Here is a 17,142-nt window from a genome sequence, read left to right on the forward strand (position 1 = left end):
CCTCTTCCATCCTTGTGTATTACGAAGCCAAGCTCAATGATATAAAGAATAATGGAAAACATTTTTGGAGTACTTTAAATGGATTTATGGGCAGAAAGACACATTCAACTCTATCTTTCATCAAATCATATGGTTTATTCAACATAAACCCACTTAATGTTGCCAATTACTTTAATATATATATATACGCATCAGCAACCACAGCTAATGAAGTCACTGAAACCCTTTAAAACTGTAAAACAAAGATTTACAGTCTGTTTTAGAATGGGTAGCCAGTAAAAAACAGGTCCTGAACATCTCTAAAACTAAGAACATTGTATTTGGCAGAAATCATTCTGTAAGTTCTAGACCTCAGGTGAATCTGTTAATGCATGGTGTGGCTGTTGAACAAGTTGAGGAGACTAAATTACTTGGCGTTACCTTAGATTGTAAACTGTCATGGTCAAAACATATAGACTCAATGGTTGTAAAGATGGGGAGAGGTCTCTCTATAATAAAGAGATGCTCTTCTTTTTTGACACCACACTCCAAAAAGCAATTCCTGCAGGCTCTAGTTTTGTCTAATCTGTCCAGTCGTGTCCAGTTGTGTGGTCCAGTGCGGCAAGAAAATACCTAGTTAAGCTGCAGTTGTCCCAGAACAGAGCGTCTTGCTCTTCATTGGAATTGGCTTGTCTCTCTTGGCTAAGAGTTGAGGAGAGACTGACTGTATCACTTCTTCTTTGTTTGCATAGTCAACTTACACACACCTCTGACATGAACACCTACCCCACCAGACATGCCAGCAGGGTTCTTTTCATGGTCCCCAAATCCAGAACAAATTCAAGAAAGTGTACAGTATTATATAGAGCCATTATTGCATGGGACTCTGTTCCATCTCATATTGCTAAAATGAACAGCAAACCTGGTTTAAAAAAACAGAAAGCAACACCTCACTGCATAACGCCTCTCCCTTATTTTATGTCACCTTTATTTAACTAGGCAAGAAGTCAAGAACAAATTCTTATTTGCAATGACGTCCTACCCCGGCCAAACCCTAACAATGCTGAGCCAAATGTGCGCCCTATGGGACTCACAATCACGACCAGGGTTTGTCATGAACCAGGGTCTGTAGTGACGCCTCTAGCACTGAGATGCAGTGCCTTAGACCGCTGTGCCACTCAGGAGCCCTATTTGACCTAGATAGTTTGTATGTATTGTAGCAGGCTCAAGGGTGTGGGGTTTCCACATCACCAAGTTGAAAAATCAAACACACACAGGGAGCGCAACAAGAATGCAAATGGGGAATTTATTAGGGATATTTGCACACCGTGGGAAAAGGGGGGATCCAGCAACCAGTTCACAAGGGGTAATGTACAGATAATTCTCCCGCTTCTCACACTCTCCATAACACACGTTTTCTTCTCAGTCCTCTCCCCCTTTGTGCAGCCCGCTTCCTCTTTTAATCTTCAAAAAGACACTCCGGACCCAAACTGCTGCAGACCTATATCTATTCTACCCTGCCTGTCTAAGGTCTTCGAAAGCCAAGTAAACAAACAGATCACCGACCATTTCGAATCCCTCCGTACCTTCTCCGCTATGCAATCTGGTTTCCGAGCTGGTCATGGGTGCACCTCAGGTCCTAAACGATATCATAACCTCCATCGATAAGAGACAACACTATGCAGCTGTATTCATCGACCTGGCCAAGGCTTTTGACTCTGTCAATCACCACATTCATTCTAACAGTGTAACTCTGGTTTATCGGCTCATGTTTACTGCTTACAATATCTGTAGGATAAACAGATGTATTCAGTGTAATTAGGGTACATAAATTAAATTACTGACAGGAGGAACCACTGTAGCCTAGTGGTTAGAGCTTTGGGCCAGTAACTGAAAGGTTGCTGGATTTAATCCCCGAGCTGACAAGATAAAGATCTGTTGTTCTGCCCCTGAACAAGGCAGTTAACCCACTGTTCCCCGGTAGGCCGTAATTGTCAATAAGAATTTGTTCTTAACTGACTTGCCTAGTTAAATACATTTTTTTAAGTGACCACCTCAGCAATTTATAACTATTTTTTACCAGAAATGTAAAATATTTTAACCTTGAACAAGCAGTATTTCTAAGCAGTATTTGTATCTTCCATGATGGTAAGGTTTATTGATACACCATCCAAAGTGTAATTAATAACTTCACCATGCTCAAAGGGATAGTCCATGTCCGCCTTTTTTTTGTCTCTACCAATAGGTGCCCTTCTTTGAGAGGCATTGGAAAACCTCCCTGGTCTTTGTGGTTGGAAACCTCCCTGGTCTTTGTGGTTGGAAAGCTCCCTGGTCTATGTGGTTGGAAAGCTCCCTGGTCTTTGGGGTTGGAAAGCTCCCTGGTCTTTGTGGTTGGAAAGCTCACTGGTCTTTGTGGTTGGAAAACCTCCCTGGTCTTTATGGTTGGAAAGCTCCCTGGTATTTGTGGTTGGAAAACCTCCCTGGTCTTTGTGGTTGAAAACCTCCCTGATCTTTATGGTTGGAAAGCTCCCTGGTCTTTGTGGTTGGAAAGCTCCCTGGTCTTTGTGGCTGTAAACCTCCCTGATCTTTGTGGTTGAAAACCTCCCTGATCTTTGTGGTTGGAAAGCTCCCTGGTTTTTGTGGTTGGAAAGCTCCCTGGTCTTTGTGGTTGGAAAGCTCCCTGGTCTATGTGGTTGGAAAGCTCCCTGGTCTTTGGGGTTGGAAAGCTCCCTGGTCTTTGTGGTTGGAAAGCTCACTGGTCTTTGTGGTTGGAAAACCTCCCTGGTCTTTGTGGTTGAAAACCTCCCTGGTCTTTATGGTTGGAAAGCTCCCTGATCTTTATGGTTGGAAAGCTCCCTGGTCTTTGTGGTTGGAAAGCTCCCTGGTATTTGTGGCTGTAAACCTCCCTGGTCTTTGTGGTTGGAAAGCTCCCTGGTCTTTGTGGTTGGAAAGCTCCCTGGTCTTTGTGGTTGGAAAGCTCCCTGGTCTTTGTGGTTGGAAACCTCTCTCGTCTTTATGGTTGAACAAGATGGCGCCAACATAGATGGTCGCCTTGCTTCAAGGCGTTAGGAAACTATACAGTATTTTGTTTTTTGTATATTATTTCTTACATTGTTACCCCAGTAAATCTTAAGTCTTATTACATACAGACAGGAAGAACTATTGGATATAAGAGCAATGTCAACTTACCAACATTACGACCAGGCTTTCCAGAAGCGGATCCTCTGTTTGGACCACCACCCAGGGCAATGGATCTAATCCCTGAAGCCGACCCAAAACAATGGCGCCGCAGAAGTTTGCAGACAGAGCAGCCTCCTGGTCAAGCTCAATAGATGTGCACATTGCCCACCGCTCCCGAGTATACTACTCGCCAATGTCCAGTCTCTTGACAACAAGGTAGATGAAATTTTGAGCAAGGGTTGCCTTCCAGAGAGACATCAGAGATTGTAACATCCTCTGTTTCACAGAAACATGACTCTCTCAGGATATGTTGACGGAGTCGGTTCAGCCACCGGGCTTCTCCATGCATCGCACCAACAGCGATAAACACCTCTCTAGGAAGAGGAAGGCTGGGGTGTATGCTTCTTGATTAACGACTCATGGTGTAATCATAACAACATACAGGAACTCAAGTCCTTCTGCTCACCCGACCAAGAATTCAAATTCACCGGCTCAGACACGAGACGTATGTGGCAGGGTCTACAGGAAATAATGGACTACAAAAAGAAAACCAGCCATGTCATGGACACCGGCATCACACTTCTAGACAAACGAAATACCTTCTTTGCCCGCTTTAAGGATAATACAGTGCCACTGTCGCGGCCCACTAACAAGGACTCCGCCCCCCTCTTTCTCCTTGGCCGACGTGGGTAAAACATTTAAGAATGTTATCCCGCCTCCCGGGTGGCGCAGTGGTTAAGGGCGCTGTACTGTAGCGCCAGCTGTGCCATCAGAGTCCCTGGGTTTGCGCCCAGGCTCTGTCGTAACCGGCCGCGACCGGGAGGTCCGTGGGGCGATGCACAATTGGCCTAGCGTCGTCCGGGTTAGGGAGGGATTGGTCGGTAGGGATCTCCTTGTCTCATCGCGCACCAGCGACTCCTGTGGCGGGCCGGGCGCAGTGCGCGCTAGCCAAGGTTGCCAGGTGCACGGTGTAGCCTCCGACACATTGGTGCGGCTGGCTTCCGGGTTGGATGCGCGCTGTGTTAAGAAGCAGTACGGCTGGTTGGGTTGTGTATCGGAGGACGCATGACATTCAGCCTTCGTCTCTCCCGAGCCCGTACGGGAGTTGTGGCAATGAGACAAGATAGTAGCTACTACAACAATTGGATACCACGAAATTGGGGAGAAAAAGGGGTAAAATAAAAAATTAAATAAAAAGAATGTTATCCCTCGCAAGGCTGCTGGCCCAGACGGCATCCCGAGTTGCGTCCTCAGAGCATGAGCAGACCAGCTGGCTGGTGTGTTTACGGACATATTCAAATCGCTCCCTATCCCAGTCTGCTGTCTCCACATGCTTCAAGTTGGCCACCATTGTTCCTGTGACCAAGAAGGCAAATATAACTGAACTAAATGACTACCGCCCTGTAGTACTCACTTCTGTCATCATGAAGTGCTTTGAGAGACTAGTCAAGGATCATATCACCTCCACCTTACTGGCCACCCTGTGCAATTGGGTCCTGGACTTTCTGACAGGCCGCCCGCAGGTGGTGAAGGTAGGAAACAACATATCCACTTTGCTGAACCTCGACACTGGGGCCCCACAAGGGTACGTGCTCCGCACCGACCTGTACTCCCTGTTCACCCATGACTGCGTGGCCATGCATGCCTCCAACTCAATCATCAAGTTTGCAGACAACACAACAGTAGTGGGCTTGAGTACCAACAACAACGAGACAGCCTACAGAGAGGAGGTGAGGGCACTTGGAGTGCAGTGTCAGGAAAACAACCTCCCTTCCTCTCCATGTCCTGAGTGGTATGACGCTATGTGGTCCCATGGTTTTTATACTTGCGTACTCTTGTTTGTACAGATGAACTTGGTACCTTCAGGCGTTTGGAAATTGCTCCCAAGGATGAACCAGACTTGTGGAGGTCTTTGCTGATTTCTTTTGATTTTCCCATGATGTCAAGTAAAAAGGCACTGAGTTTGAAGGTCGGCTTTGAAATACATCTACAGGTACACCTCCAATTGACTCAAATTATGTCAATTAGCCTATCAGAATCTTCTAAAGCCATGACATAATTTTCTGGAATTTTCCCAGCTGTTTAAAGGCACAGTCAACTTAGCTTATGTAAACTTCTGACCCACTGGAATTGTGATACATTGAATTATAAGTGAAATAATCTGCCTGTAAACAATTGGTGAAAAAATGAATTGTGTCATACACAAAGTAGATGTCCTAACTGACTAGCCAAAGCTATAGTTTGTTAACAAAAAATGTGTGGAGTGGTTGAAAAACCAGTTTGTTTTAATGACTTCGACCTAAGTGTATTTAACTTCCGACTTCAACTGTATATGTCCTTCACCTCCAATACATTGAAGTGTGTGTGTGTGTGTGTGTGTGTGTGTGTGTGTGTGTGTGTGTGCGTGCGTGCGTGCGTGTGTGTTTGCTAGGTATGTGTTTCTACCTCTCTTGTAAATACAGACACTTTCTCAGCTGTGCAAAGTTCATCAGTAAGAACTGAAGACACGTGGCCATTCTGGACTGTGTATTTGAGTCGTATTTACTGTTCTAGCACTGCCTTAAACAAATACTGTTCCCTGTTGTTCGGAGATTGATAGATTTAAGAGTTATGGGCAAATTCGCGATGCACATAAAGCTTTGGTGAGAGCAGGTGCGCTCCAGCTGTGTGTACGAACTTAAATAAATACATTGGGAGGGCAGTTATGACTACTGTGTGATATGAAGACATTGGGAGGGGTATTAACGTCTTATATAAAGCTGTGAACGGGGAGACAGAAGACAGTTCAACTTCAACAGACTTCTGTCAGCATGGTACGTACCCTAACCCACATCGTAGGGACCCTAGAGTAGGGCCTCTCTGTATTGTGATTAGAAGTTATTACGTATCACTTGTGAAATGTTATAAACATTCATTTGATGCCAGTTATGAATTGGATTTATTATTTCAACTTTAGTATCAGACGTTTATTAATAAGTATTTAATAAGTAAATATGTGAGCGATGTGTGTGTGAGTGAGCGCTGCGTGTGAATCTGTGTTGAGTCTGTCAGTGAACGCTGAGGGCCCATTGAAACAAGCATTGGCCAGTGTGCTAACGAGCCAAAATCACTCACACAGCTGATCATTAAAAACTGTCACATCTTATGCTTCACGGAGTCGTGGCTGAACGACGACAACATCAACATACAGCTGGTTATACGATGTACCGGCAGAACAGTGGCGTCTCGTAAGACAAGGGGCGGCGGTCTATGTATTTTTGTAAACAACAAGTGGGGCACAACAACAGCTGGTACTTCTAAGGACGTAGCTAATTCTTATTTTTTTATAATCCATCTACAAAAATAACGTTTTCAAAACTAATATGGTCATTTTTTATCAAGATCGGGAGAATGTATCCCTGGACTGTCCACTTTTGAAATGTGTAACTAAGGACTGGATTCAATCCGTATGGCCGAAGTTTCGCGGAAAATCAGGTAAACTTTTTAAAGTCCGATTGAGCCGACATATGCAGCATGACTGCGGTCTCTGCAACCGCAAGAACATTGCTTTTAATTGTCTATCGTGCTGAAACACTGAATTTCCATGATAGAGTGCTAGATCAAGTCAATCGTAATATTTAGATAATCTATATTTATTTTTATAAAATGTAGGCTAGTCTAATAAAGTTATTTAAAATAGCACGTGTTATGTTATCTTGACATATGTGCCAACTGCTTCTTTTTTCTTAACTATTTTTACATTCGTCTGCCTTTTTTTATTTATTTAACTAGGCAAGTTTAAGAACAAATTCTTATTTTCAATGACAGCCTAGGAACAGTGAACTGCCTGTTCAGGGGCAGAATAACAGATTTGTACCTTGTCAGCTCGGGGATTTGAACTTGCAACCTTCCGGTTACTAGTCCAACGCTCTAACCACTAGGCTACCCTGCCACCCCGCCTTATGGTTTCCAATGCTCCTGATAGGTCGATATTTCATTTGAAGCATGAGTAGGGAACCTAGATGCAGCTGTCTGGTATCATAATCAACGAGACCAAATTATCTGTTAATTTATTCTTGTGGGAGTGTTTTAACATGCAAGTGAATGTAACCTCCAGTCAGTAGCGTTTTAAAGGGATAATTCGGGATTTTGGCAATGAAGCCCTTTATCTACTTCCCCAGAGTCAGATGAAGCCCTTTCTCTACAGTACCAGTCAAAAGTTTGGACAAACCTACTCATTCCTGGGTTGTTCTTTATTTTGTAATATTTTCTATGTTGTAAAATAATAGTGAAGACATCAAACTATGAAATAATATGGAATCATATAGTAACCAAAAAAAGTGTTTAACAAATCAAAAAATAGATTTTTAGATTCTTCAAATTAGCCACCCTTTGGCTTGATGACAGCATTGCACACTCTTGGCAATCTCTCAACCAGCTTCATGAAAAATGCTTTTCCAGCAGTCTTGAAGAAGTTCCCACATATGCTGAGCATTTGTTGAGTGCTTTCCTTCACTCTGCGGTCCAACTCATCTCAAACCATCTGAATTGGGTTGAGGTTGGGTAATTGTGGAGGCCAGGTCATCTGATGCAGCATTCCATCACCCTCCCTCTTGGTCAAATAGCCCTTACACAACCTGGGGGTGTGTTGGGTCGTTGTCCTGTTGAAAAACAAATAATAGTCTCACTAAGCACAAACCAGATGGGACGGCATATCACTTCAGAATGCTGTGTCAGCCATGCTGGTTAAGTGTGCCTTGAATTCTAAATAAATCAAAGGCAGTGTTACCAGCAAATTACCCCCACACCTTCACACCTCCTCCTCCATGCTTCATGGCGGGAACCGCACATGCGGAGATCATCCGTTAATCTACTCTGCGTCTCACAAAGAGACGGCAACCCAAACCCAAAAAATCTCCAATCTGGACTCATCAGACCAAAGGACAAATTTCCGCCTGTCAAAAGTCCATTGCTTGTGTTTCTTGGAAGTCGAAGCAAGGCTCTTCTTCTTATTGGTGGACTTTAGTAGTGGTTTCTTTGTAGCAATTCGACCATGAAGGCCTGATTCACGCAGTCTCTTCTGAACAGTTGATGTTGAGATGTGTCTCTTACTTGAACTATATAAAGCATTTATTTGGGCTGCAATCTAATTTATCCTCTGCAGCAGAGGTAAATCTGGGTCTTCCTTTCCTGTGAATGTCCTCATGACAGCCACTTTCATCATCATCAGCAGCACTTGATGGTTTTTGCACCTGCATTTGAAGAAAGTTTCAAAGTTACTGACATTTTTGGGATTGACTGACCATTTCATAAAGTAATATCGGTCTGTCATTTATTTTTGCTTATTTGAGCTGTTCTTGACATAATATAGACTTGGTATTTTACCAAATAGGGCTATCTTCTGTGTACCACCCCTACCTTGTCAGAACACTGTTCTACAAATTAACTTTTAACAATGCACACCTGTTAATTGAAATGCATTCTAGGTAACTACATCATGAAACTGGTTGAGAAAATGCCAAGAGTGTGCAAATCTGTCATCAAGGCAAAGGCTTGAATTTCAAATATATATATTTTTTAGATTTGTTAAACACTTTTTTGGTTACTACATGATTCCATATGTGTTATTTCATAGTGATGATGTCATCACTATTATTTTACAATGTATTTGTATGTATTATGATTCCCCATTAGCCAAGGCAGCAGCTACTCTTCCTGGGGTCCAGTAAAATTAAGGCAGTATATGCAATTTAAAAAGTATTACAAAACATTCACAGATTTCACAATACATTGTGGCCCCCAGGCCAGTACTCCACCACTACCACATATCTACAGTACTAAATCCATGTGTATGCGTAGTGTGTGTCTTATTGTGTGTGTGTGTGTGTGTGTGTGTGTGTGCGCCAATGTTTGTGTTGCTTCACATTCCCCGCTGTTCTATAAGGTGTTTACATCTGATTCTCCTGCTGCATCACTTACCTGATGTGGAATAGAGTTCCATGTAGTCATGGCTCTATGTAGTACTGTGGAACAGAGTACCATGTAGTCATGGCTCTATGTAGTACTGTGGAACAGAGTACCATGTAGTCATGGCTCTATGTAGTACTGTGCGCCTCCCATAGTCTGTTCTGGACTTGGGGACTGTGAAGAGACCTCTTGTGGCATGTCTTGTGGGGTATGCAAGGGTGTCCAAGCTGTGGGCCAGTAGATTAGACAGACATATCAAAATACTTAAACTTACATGCAAAATACCTGCTGTTAACTTTTAAATGATTGGAATGAATTATCCAAAGAGAGTATAAAGATTTTCAACATGTCAATACCGCTCATAAATAAAAGTAGTTATGAAGTCAATCTCTCCTCCAATTTCAGCCAGGAGAGATTGACATGCATATTATTAATATTAGCTCTCTGTGTACATCCAAGGGCTAGCCGTGCTGCCCTGTTCTGAGCCAATTGCAATTTTCCTAAGTCCTTTTTTGTGACACCTGACCACACGACTGAACAGTAGTCCAGGTGAGACAACATTAGAGCCTGTAGGACCTGCCTTGTTGATAGTGTTGTTAAGAAGGTAGAGCAGCGCTTCATTATGGACAGACTTCCCCCATCTTAGCTACTGTTGTATCAATGTGTTTTGACCATGACAGTTTACAATCTAGGGTCACTCCAAGCAGTTTAGTCATCTCAACTTGCTCAAATTTACACATTTATTAGATTTTTTTACATAATTTATTACAAGATTTATTAAAAAATAAAAAAATAAAAAAACTTGAATGAATTGGTGTGTCCAAAATTTTGACTGTGTCAGGATTTGGCCAGGGTTGTTCCGTTTTTTGGTCACTAGATGCCCCCATTGTGCTTTTTGACCTTTTTGTTTTCCCTTGATCCCCATTATTATTTGCACCTGTGCCTCGTTTCCCCTGATTGTATTTAAACCCTTAGTTTTCCTCAGTTCTTTGCTCTGTGTTTGTATGTTAGCACCCAGCCCTAGTATTCTGTGAACTCTTGTTGATCCCGGTGGACTCTCTTGTGGAATTCTGTTCTTGTTTATTTATTTTTGAGTATCTTTTGAGGCTTTTTATGCTATTCCTACCACCTTGTGGATTTACCTTTTTGTCTTGGAGGATTACCTTTGTTCTTGTGGAATTCCTTTTGAGGTTGTGAAGTTACATGTTTTCCTGAAGGACTTTTTACTTCATTAAATACACCGTCTCAAGTACTGCTGTGTCTGCCTCATCTTCTGGGTTCTGCCGACTATTCGTGGCTCAGTAGGTTAAGTGACTGTTTCTCACTCCGGAGACCCGGGTTCGTAACTGGGTCCTGACAGACTGGTATTGAATTTCCCCAGAGTCTCGTGGATATAATATTTCACCCCTCTTTATGTTGGCACAAAACTACCTCCATACTTCCATCATTTAAAAAAAATCAAAAAAACATTGCCAGTTACATTCAAACATGTCTCATGACACTTGTCATAACGGAGAACACCATAGTGTTTGTGAGAATCTCTCCTTTCCATAGCGAGGTCATATTAGTTTTGTTGGCCAAACCATTTGGACGCTACAGACATTTTTAGGATGTCTCATGGTCTGACAAACACAGCTGTACCAGATGCGGAAAACTGACATAGGCTGATGGATTAAGACGCAGGCATCTCTAGTTTACTGACACATTTTAATGGGGATGTTTTGTATGTTACTTCGCGCAGGTTAGCGCAGGATAAAGAAACCCAGCGTTAACCTGCAGGTGTGCGTAAAAGTATTCAGTGTTCTTTGCAATCGACCAATCGTGTGTCTGTCACAGGGTTCTCTCGTCCGTGTGGTAGTGTGTGTGCTGATGTTGGTGGTTGTGTGTCGAGCTCAGTGCTTCTTCCAGGGGCTGGAGACCAAAGACCACAAGACTCCAACAAAGGGTGAGTCTAGTCCTATACAACGATACTATTACAATTTTAATCAGTGAAGTTAGTACTGTAACCAGGATTAGGAGGGTGTGATGCTGTATGCGTTTGGTAATTTGGCAAAAACAGGTGTGTGTGTGTGTGTGTGTGTGTGTGTGTGTGTAGGGTGTGTGGATAAGGAGGGAAAGCAGCATGTGTTTGGTTCTTCATGGGTGAAGGACTGCTACGACTGTTCCTGCTCCATGCGAGGCATCCGATGCTGCAACAGGTAACACCAGATTTCTGTATTAAATTCTAATAAGCTTTATAGGCATGAGTATAACCCTATCTGTCTCCACCTCTATGAGAGATGCACTAGTTATATTGGGAGATTGAAACCAGCAAACAAGAGCCTGATTTGACCCCCCCTCTCCCTCCTCCTTTCTTTCTCCCCTTCTCTCTCTATTTGTCTCCACCCCCTTCTCTCCCCCTCTCCCTTCTCTCCCCCTCTCCCCTTCTCCCTTCTCTCTTCGTCTCCTTCTCTCTGCCTTGATCTGTCTCCACCCCTCTTTCTCCCCCTCCTCCCTTCTACCGCTCCCTCTATCTCCACCCGCCTTTCCCTCCCAACCCATCAATCTCTATCCATCCCCCTCTCTATCTCTCTCTTTCTCCTCTCTCTCTCTCTCTCTCTCTCTCTCTCTCTCTCCCCTTTCCCTTCTCTCTCTTTCCCCCTCTCCATTTTACCTCTCCCTTCTAATTCTCTCTCCCCCTCTCCCTTCTCCCTGTCTCTGTCACCATCCCCTCTCTCCCTCCCACCCTTGCCCTCTCCCTCTCTCTTTCTCTCTCCCTTTCTCCCCCTCTCCCTTTGACCTCCCACTCTCCCTTCTACCTCTCCCATTCCCTCTGTCCCTCTCCCTTCTACCTCTCCCCCTCTCCCTTCCTCTCCATGTCAGGATCCCAGAGGTGGTGGATCTCTCAGCAGAGTGTGAGCTGGTGGTGGACAGAAAAGCCTGCTCATACAGACTGGTGATGAAGTCAGACAAGACCAAGGACTGTAACAGCTCCTTCAGTATGGTCTTATAAAAATGTCTGCATGGTTGCATGTACACACCAACATGTATAGATGGAACTTACATCAAATAAAACAAGGCAACAGTGAACATGTCAATGTTTATTTGGATCCCCATTAGCTTTTTCAGAAGCAGCAGCTACTCTTCCTGGGGTCCACAAAAACAGAAACCATGTGAAATAACAAACACTGATAGATCAGAACAGTCCAACAAATGTAAAATATACTGATATACAAACAATGCAGCTAAAAAATACAAAGAGTACAACAAAAATGTTGTGTTAGTGTGTTTGTGTGTCCCTTCCATTCCGTTCCAGGAGTTAGTTTTTAATCTGTTTTTTGAAGGTCATTTTGCTGTTTGCTTGAGTAATTGGCGATGGAAGGGAGATCAATGCCATCATGGCTCTGAATAAAACTGTGCCTTGCAGCGAATTCGTTGAGGAAAATGTTGGTTCCACTGAAGTTGCAAACTACTTTAATGATTTTTTTCCTTAACAAGATTAGCAAATTTAGACATGACATGCCAGCAACGAATGCTGACCCTACACATCCAAGTATAACTGACCAAATTATGAAAGACACGCATTGTCATTTTCTAACTGTGAATGTGGAAGAGGTGTGTGAATGTGGAAGAGGTGAAACAATTATTGTTGTCTATTTTGTATTTGTATTTATTATGAATCCCCATTAGCTGCTGCCAAGGCAGCTACTCTTCCTGGGGTCCAGCAAAATTAAGGCAGTTTATACAATTTTAAAAACATTACAATACATTCACAGATTTCACAACACATTGTGTGCCTTCAGGCCCCTACTCCACCACTAACACATATCTACAATACTAAATCCATGTATATGTGTGTGTATAGTGCATATGCTACTGTGTGTTTTATGTGCGTGTCTGTCTGTGTGTGTGTGTGTGTGTGTGTGTGCCAATGTTTGTGTTGCTTCACAGTCCCCGCTGTTCTATAAGGTGTTTACATCGGATTCTCCTGCTGCATCAGTTACCTGATGTGGAATAGAGTTCCATGTAGTCATGGCTCTATGTAGTACTGTGGAACAGAGTTCCATGTAGTCATGTCTCTATGTAGTACTGTGGAACAGAGTTCCATGTAGTCATGTCTCTATGTAGTACTGTGGAATAGAGTTCCATGTAGTCATGGCTCTATGTAGTACTGTGGAATAGAGTTCCATGTAGTCATGGCTCTATGTAGTACTGTGTGCCTCCCATAGTCTACTCTGGTCTTGGGGACTGTGAAGAGACCTCTTGTGGCATGTCTTGTGGGGTATGCTTGGGTGTCCAAGCTGTGTGCCCGTAGTTTAGACAGACAGCTCGGTGCATTCAACATGTCAATACCTCTCATAAATAAAAGTACAGTTAATAATTTCTCTATCAACAATAACAAGCCACCAGGGTCTAACATCTTAGGTAGAAAATTAATTAGGAAAATAGCGGACGATATTGCCACTCCTATTTGCCACATCTTCAATCTACCCTTCTAGAAAGTGTGTGCCCTCAGGCCTGGAGGGAAGTAATAGTCATTCCGCTACCCAAGAATGGTAAGGCCCACTGTGCTGGCTCAAATAGCCAACCAATCAGCCAACACAGGAAATGTGTTCACCAGATACAATGCTATTTTACGGTTTATTTATTTATTTTAATTTCACCTTTATTTAACCAGGTAGGCTAGTTGAGAACATGTTCTCATTTACAAATGTGACCTGGCCAACATAAAGCAAAGCAGTGCGACACAAACAACAACACAGAGTAACACATGGAATTAACAAACATACAGTCAATAATACAATAGAAAAAGTCCATATACAGTGGGGCAAAAAAGTATTTAGTCAGCCACCAATTGTGCAAGTTCTCCCATTTAAAAAGATGAGAGGCCTGCAATTTTCATCATAGGTACACTTCAACTATGACAGACAAAATGAGGAAAAAAAATCCAGAAAATCACATTGTAGGATTTTTTATGAATTTATTTGCAAATTATGTTGGAAAATAAGTATTTGGTCAATAACAAAAGTTTATCTCAATACTTTGTTATATACCCTTTGTTGGCAATGACAGAGGTCAAACGTTTTCTATAAGTCTTCACAAGGTTTTCACACACTGTTGCTGGTATTTTGGCCCATTCCTCCATGCAGATCTCCTCTAGAGCAGTGATGTTTTGGGGCTGTTGCTGGGAAACACAGACTTTCAACTCCCTCCAAAGATTTTCTATGGGGTTGAGATCTGGAGACTGGCTAGGCCACTCCAGGACCTTGAAATGCTTCTTACGAAGCCACTCCTTCGTTGCCCGGGCGGTGAGTTTGGGATAATTGTCATGCTGAAAGACCCAGTCACGTTTCATCTTCAATGCCCTTGCTGATGGAAGGAGGTTTTCACTCAAAATCTCACGATACATGGCCCCATTCATTCTTTCCTTTACACGGATCAGTCGTCCTGGTCCCTTTGCAGAAAAACAGCCCCAAAGCATGATGTTTCCACCCCCATGCTTCACAGTAGGTATGGTGTTCTTTGGATGCAACTCCGCATTCTTTGTCCTCCAAACACAACAAGTTGAGTTTTTATCAAAAAGTCATATTTTGGTTTCATCTAACCATATGAAATTCTCCCAATCTTCTTCTGGATCATCCAAATGCTCTCTAGCAAACTTCAGATGGGCCTGGACATGTACTGGCTTAAGCAGGGGGACACGTCTGGCACTGCAGGATTTGAGTCCCTGGTGGCGTAGTGTGTTACTGATGGTAGGCTTTGTTACTTTGGTCCCAGCTCTCTGCAGGTCATTCACTAGGTCCCCCCGTGTGGTTCTGGGATTTTTGCTCACCGTTCTTGTGATCATTTTGACCCCACGGGGTGAGCTCTTGCGTGGAGCCCCAGATCGAGGGAGATTATCAGTGGTCTTGTATGTCTTCCATTTCCTAATAATTGCTCCCACAGTTGATTTCTTCAAACCAAGCTGCTTACCTATTGCAGATTCAGTCTTCCCAGCCTGGTGCAGGTCTACAATTTTGTTTCTGGTGTCCTTTGACAGCTCTTTGGTCTTGGCCATAGTGGAGTTTGGAGTGTGACTGTTTGAGGTTGTGGACAGGTGTCTTTTATACTGATAACAAGTTCAAACAGGTGCCATTAATACAGGTAACAAGTGGAGGACAGAGGAGCCTCTTAAATGAGAAGTTACAGGTCTGTGAGAGCCAGAAATCTTGCTTGTTTGTAGGTGACCAAATACTTATTTTCCACCATAATTTGCAAATAAATTCATTAAAAATCCTACAATGTGATTTTCTGGATTGTTTTCCCTAAGTTTGTCTGTCATAGTTGATGTGTACCTATGTTGAAAATTACAGGCCTCTCTCATCTTTTTAAGTGGGAGAACTTGCATAATTGGTGGCTGACTAAATACTTTTTTGCCCCACTGTACCGCCCTTATCATATATGTAAGGGTACCTCCCTTATCCTACCTCATTTGCACACACTGTATATAGACTTTTTCAGGTCACAGTTGTAAATGAGAACTTGTTCTCAACTAGCCTAGCTGGTTCAATAAATAAATAAAAAATGCAGTCTCAATTTGGTGTTATTCCCATTTTATGAATTCTTGGTTGAGCGAACCCCAGACCTCACAACCATGAAGGGTTCTATTACTGATTGAAGTATTTTATTTTATGATTGGTGTGTCACATTTTCTGTCCCTTTTGATGTCCCTCTGTCTGTCCGTCTGTCCATCTGTCCGTCTGTCCGTCTGTCCGTCTGTCCGTCTGTCCGTCCGTCCGTCCGTCCGTCCGTCCGTCTGTCCGTCTGTCCGTCCGTCCGTCCGTCCGTCCGTCCGTCCGTCTGTCCGTCCGTCCGTCCGTCTGTCCGTCTGTCCGTCCGTCCGTCCGTCCGTCCGTCTGTCCGTCTGTCCGTCTGTCCGTCCGTCCGTCCGTCCTCATTGCTTAGTTTTTGCTCCAATTGAGCATCTGTATGGTAAATTCAAATGATTGGACAGCCACACACCTGTCTATATTAGGTCCAACAGTTGGTTGGACCTAATATAGACAGGTGTGTGGCTGTCCAATCATTTGAATTTACCATACAGATGCTCAATTTTGAGTGTCATACAAAGGGTATGAATACTTACGTAAATGTCATATTTCCATTATTTATTTATTTTTATAAATTTGCACGCATTTCTAAAAACCTGTTGTTGCTTTGTCATTATTGGGTATTGTGTGTAGGTTGATGAGGGGAAAAACGATTGAATCAATTTTAGAACAAGGCAGTAACGTAATAAAATGTGGAAAAAAACAATGGGTCTGAATTCTTTCTGAATGCACAATATGTATATGCATATATACCCGTACAAATCAGCTGGGCTAGACAATCTGGACCCTCTCTTTCTAAAATGATCTGCCGCCATTGTTGCAACCCCTATAACCAGTCTGTTCAACCTCTCTTTCATTCCGTCCGAGATCCCTAAAGATTGGAAAGCTGCCTCGGTCATCCCCCTCTTCAAAGGGGGTGACACTCTAGACCCAAACTTTTACAGACCAATATCCATCCTACCCTGCCTTTCTAAAGTCTTCGAAAGCCAAGTTAATGAACAGATCACTGACCATTTCGAATCTCACTGTACCTTCTCCGCTGTGCAATCCGGTTTCCGAGCTGGTGACGGGTGCATCTCAGCTACGCTCAAGGTCCTAAACGATATCTTAACTGCCATCGATAAGAAACATTACTGTGCAGCCGTATTCATTGATCTGGCCAAGGCTTTCGACTCTGTCAATCACCACATCCTCATCGGCAGACTCGACAGCCTTGGTTTCTCAAATGATTGCCTCATCTGGTTCACCAACTACTTCGCAGATAGAGTTCAGTGTGTCAAATCGGTGGGCCTGTTGTCCAGGCCTCTGGCAGTCTCTATGGGGGCACCACAGGGTTCAATTCTCGGGCCGACTATTTTTTCTGTATATATCAATGATGTCGCTCTTGCTGTGGGTGATTCCCGGATCCACCTCTACACAGACGACACCATTCTGTATACATCTGGCCCTTCTTTGGACACTGTGTTAA

General features: G+C 43.3%; 1 protein-coding gene across 2 annotated transcripts; it reads left to right on the top strand.

Moving 5' to 3' along the window:
• The first annotated feature begins 5,713 nt into the window (after nt 1-5,713).
• LOC139377022 (microseminoprotein beta) lies at nt 5,714-12,357 on the top strand. Of its 2 annotated transcripts, XM_071120094.1 has the most exons (4): nt 5,714-5,972; nt 10,942-11,050; nt 11,201-11,303; nt 11,968-12,357. In XM_071120094.1, the coding sequence occupies exons 1-4, from the start codon at nt 5,970-5,972 to the stop codon at nt 12,095-12,097; spliced, it is 345 nt and encodes a 114-aa protein (XP_070976195.1). In that variant the 5' UTR covers nt 5,714-5,969; the 3' UTR covers nt 12,098-12,357. The 2 variants fall into 2 exon arrangements, 1 of the variants encoding a protein (XP_070976195.1); XR_011627986.1 differs by lacking the exons at nt 5,714-5,972; nt 10,942-11,050 and adding an exon at nt 6,320-6,633 and having other exon boundaries at nt 11,968-12,003.
• The last annotated feature ends 4,785 nt before the right edge of the window (nt 12,358-17,142 follow it).

The sequence above is a fragment of the Oncorhynchus clarkii genome, chromosome 20 (assembly GCF_045791955.1).
Source record: "Oncorhynchus clarkii lewisi isolate Uvic-CL-2024 chromosome 20, UVic_Ocla_1.0, whole genome shotgun sequence".
Classification (NCBI taxonomy): Eukaryota; Metazoa; Chordata; class Actinopteri; order Salmoniformes; family Salmonidae; genus Oncorhynchus; species Oncorhynchus clarkii.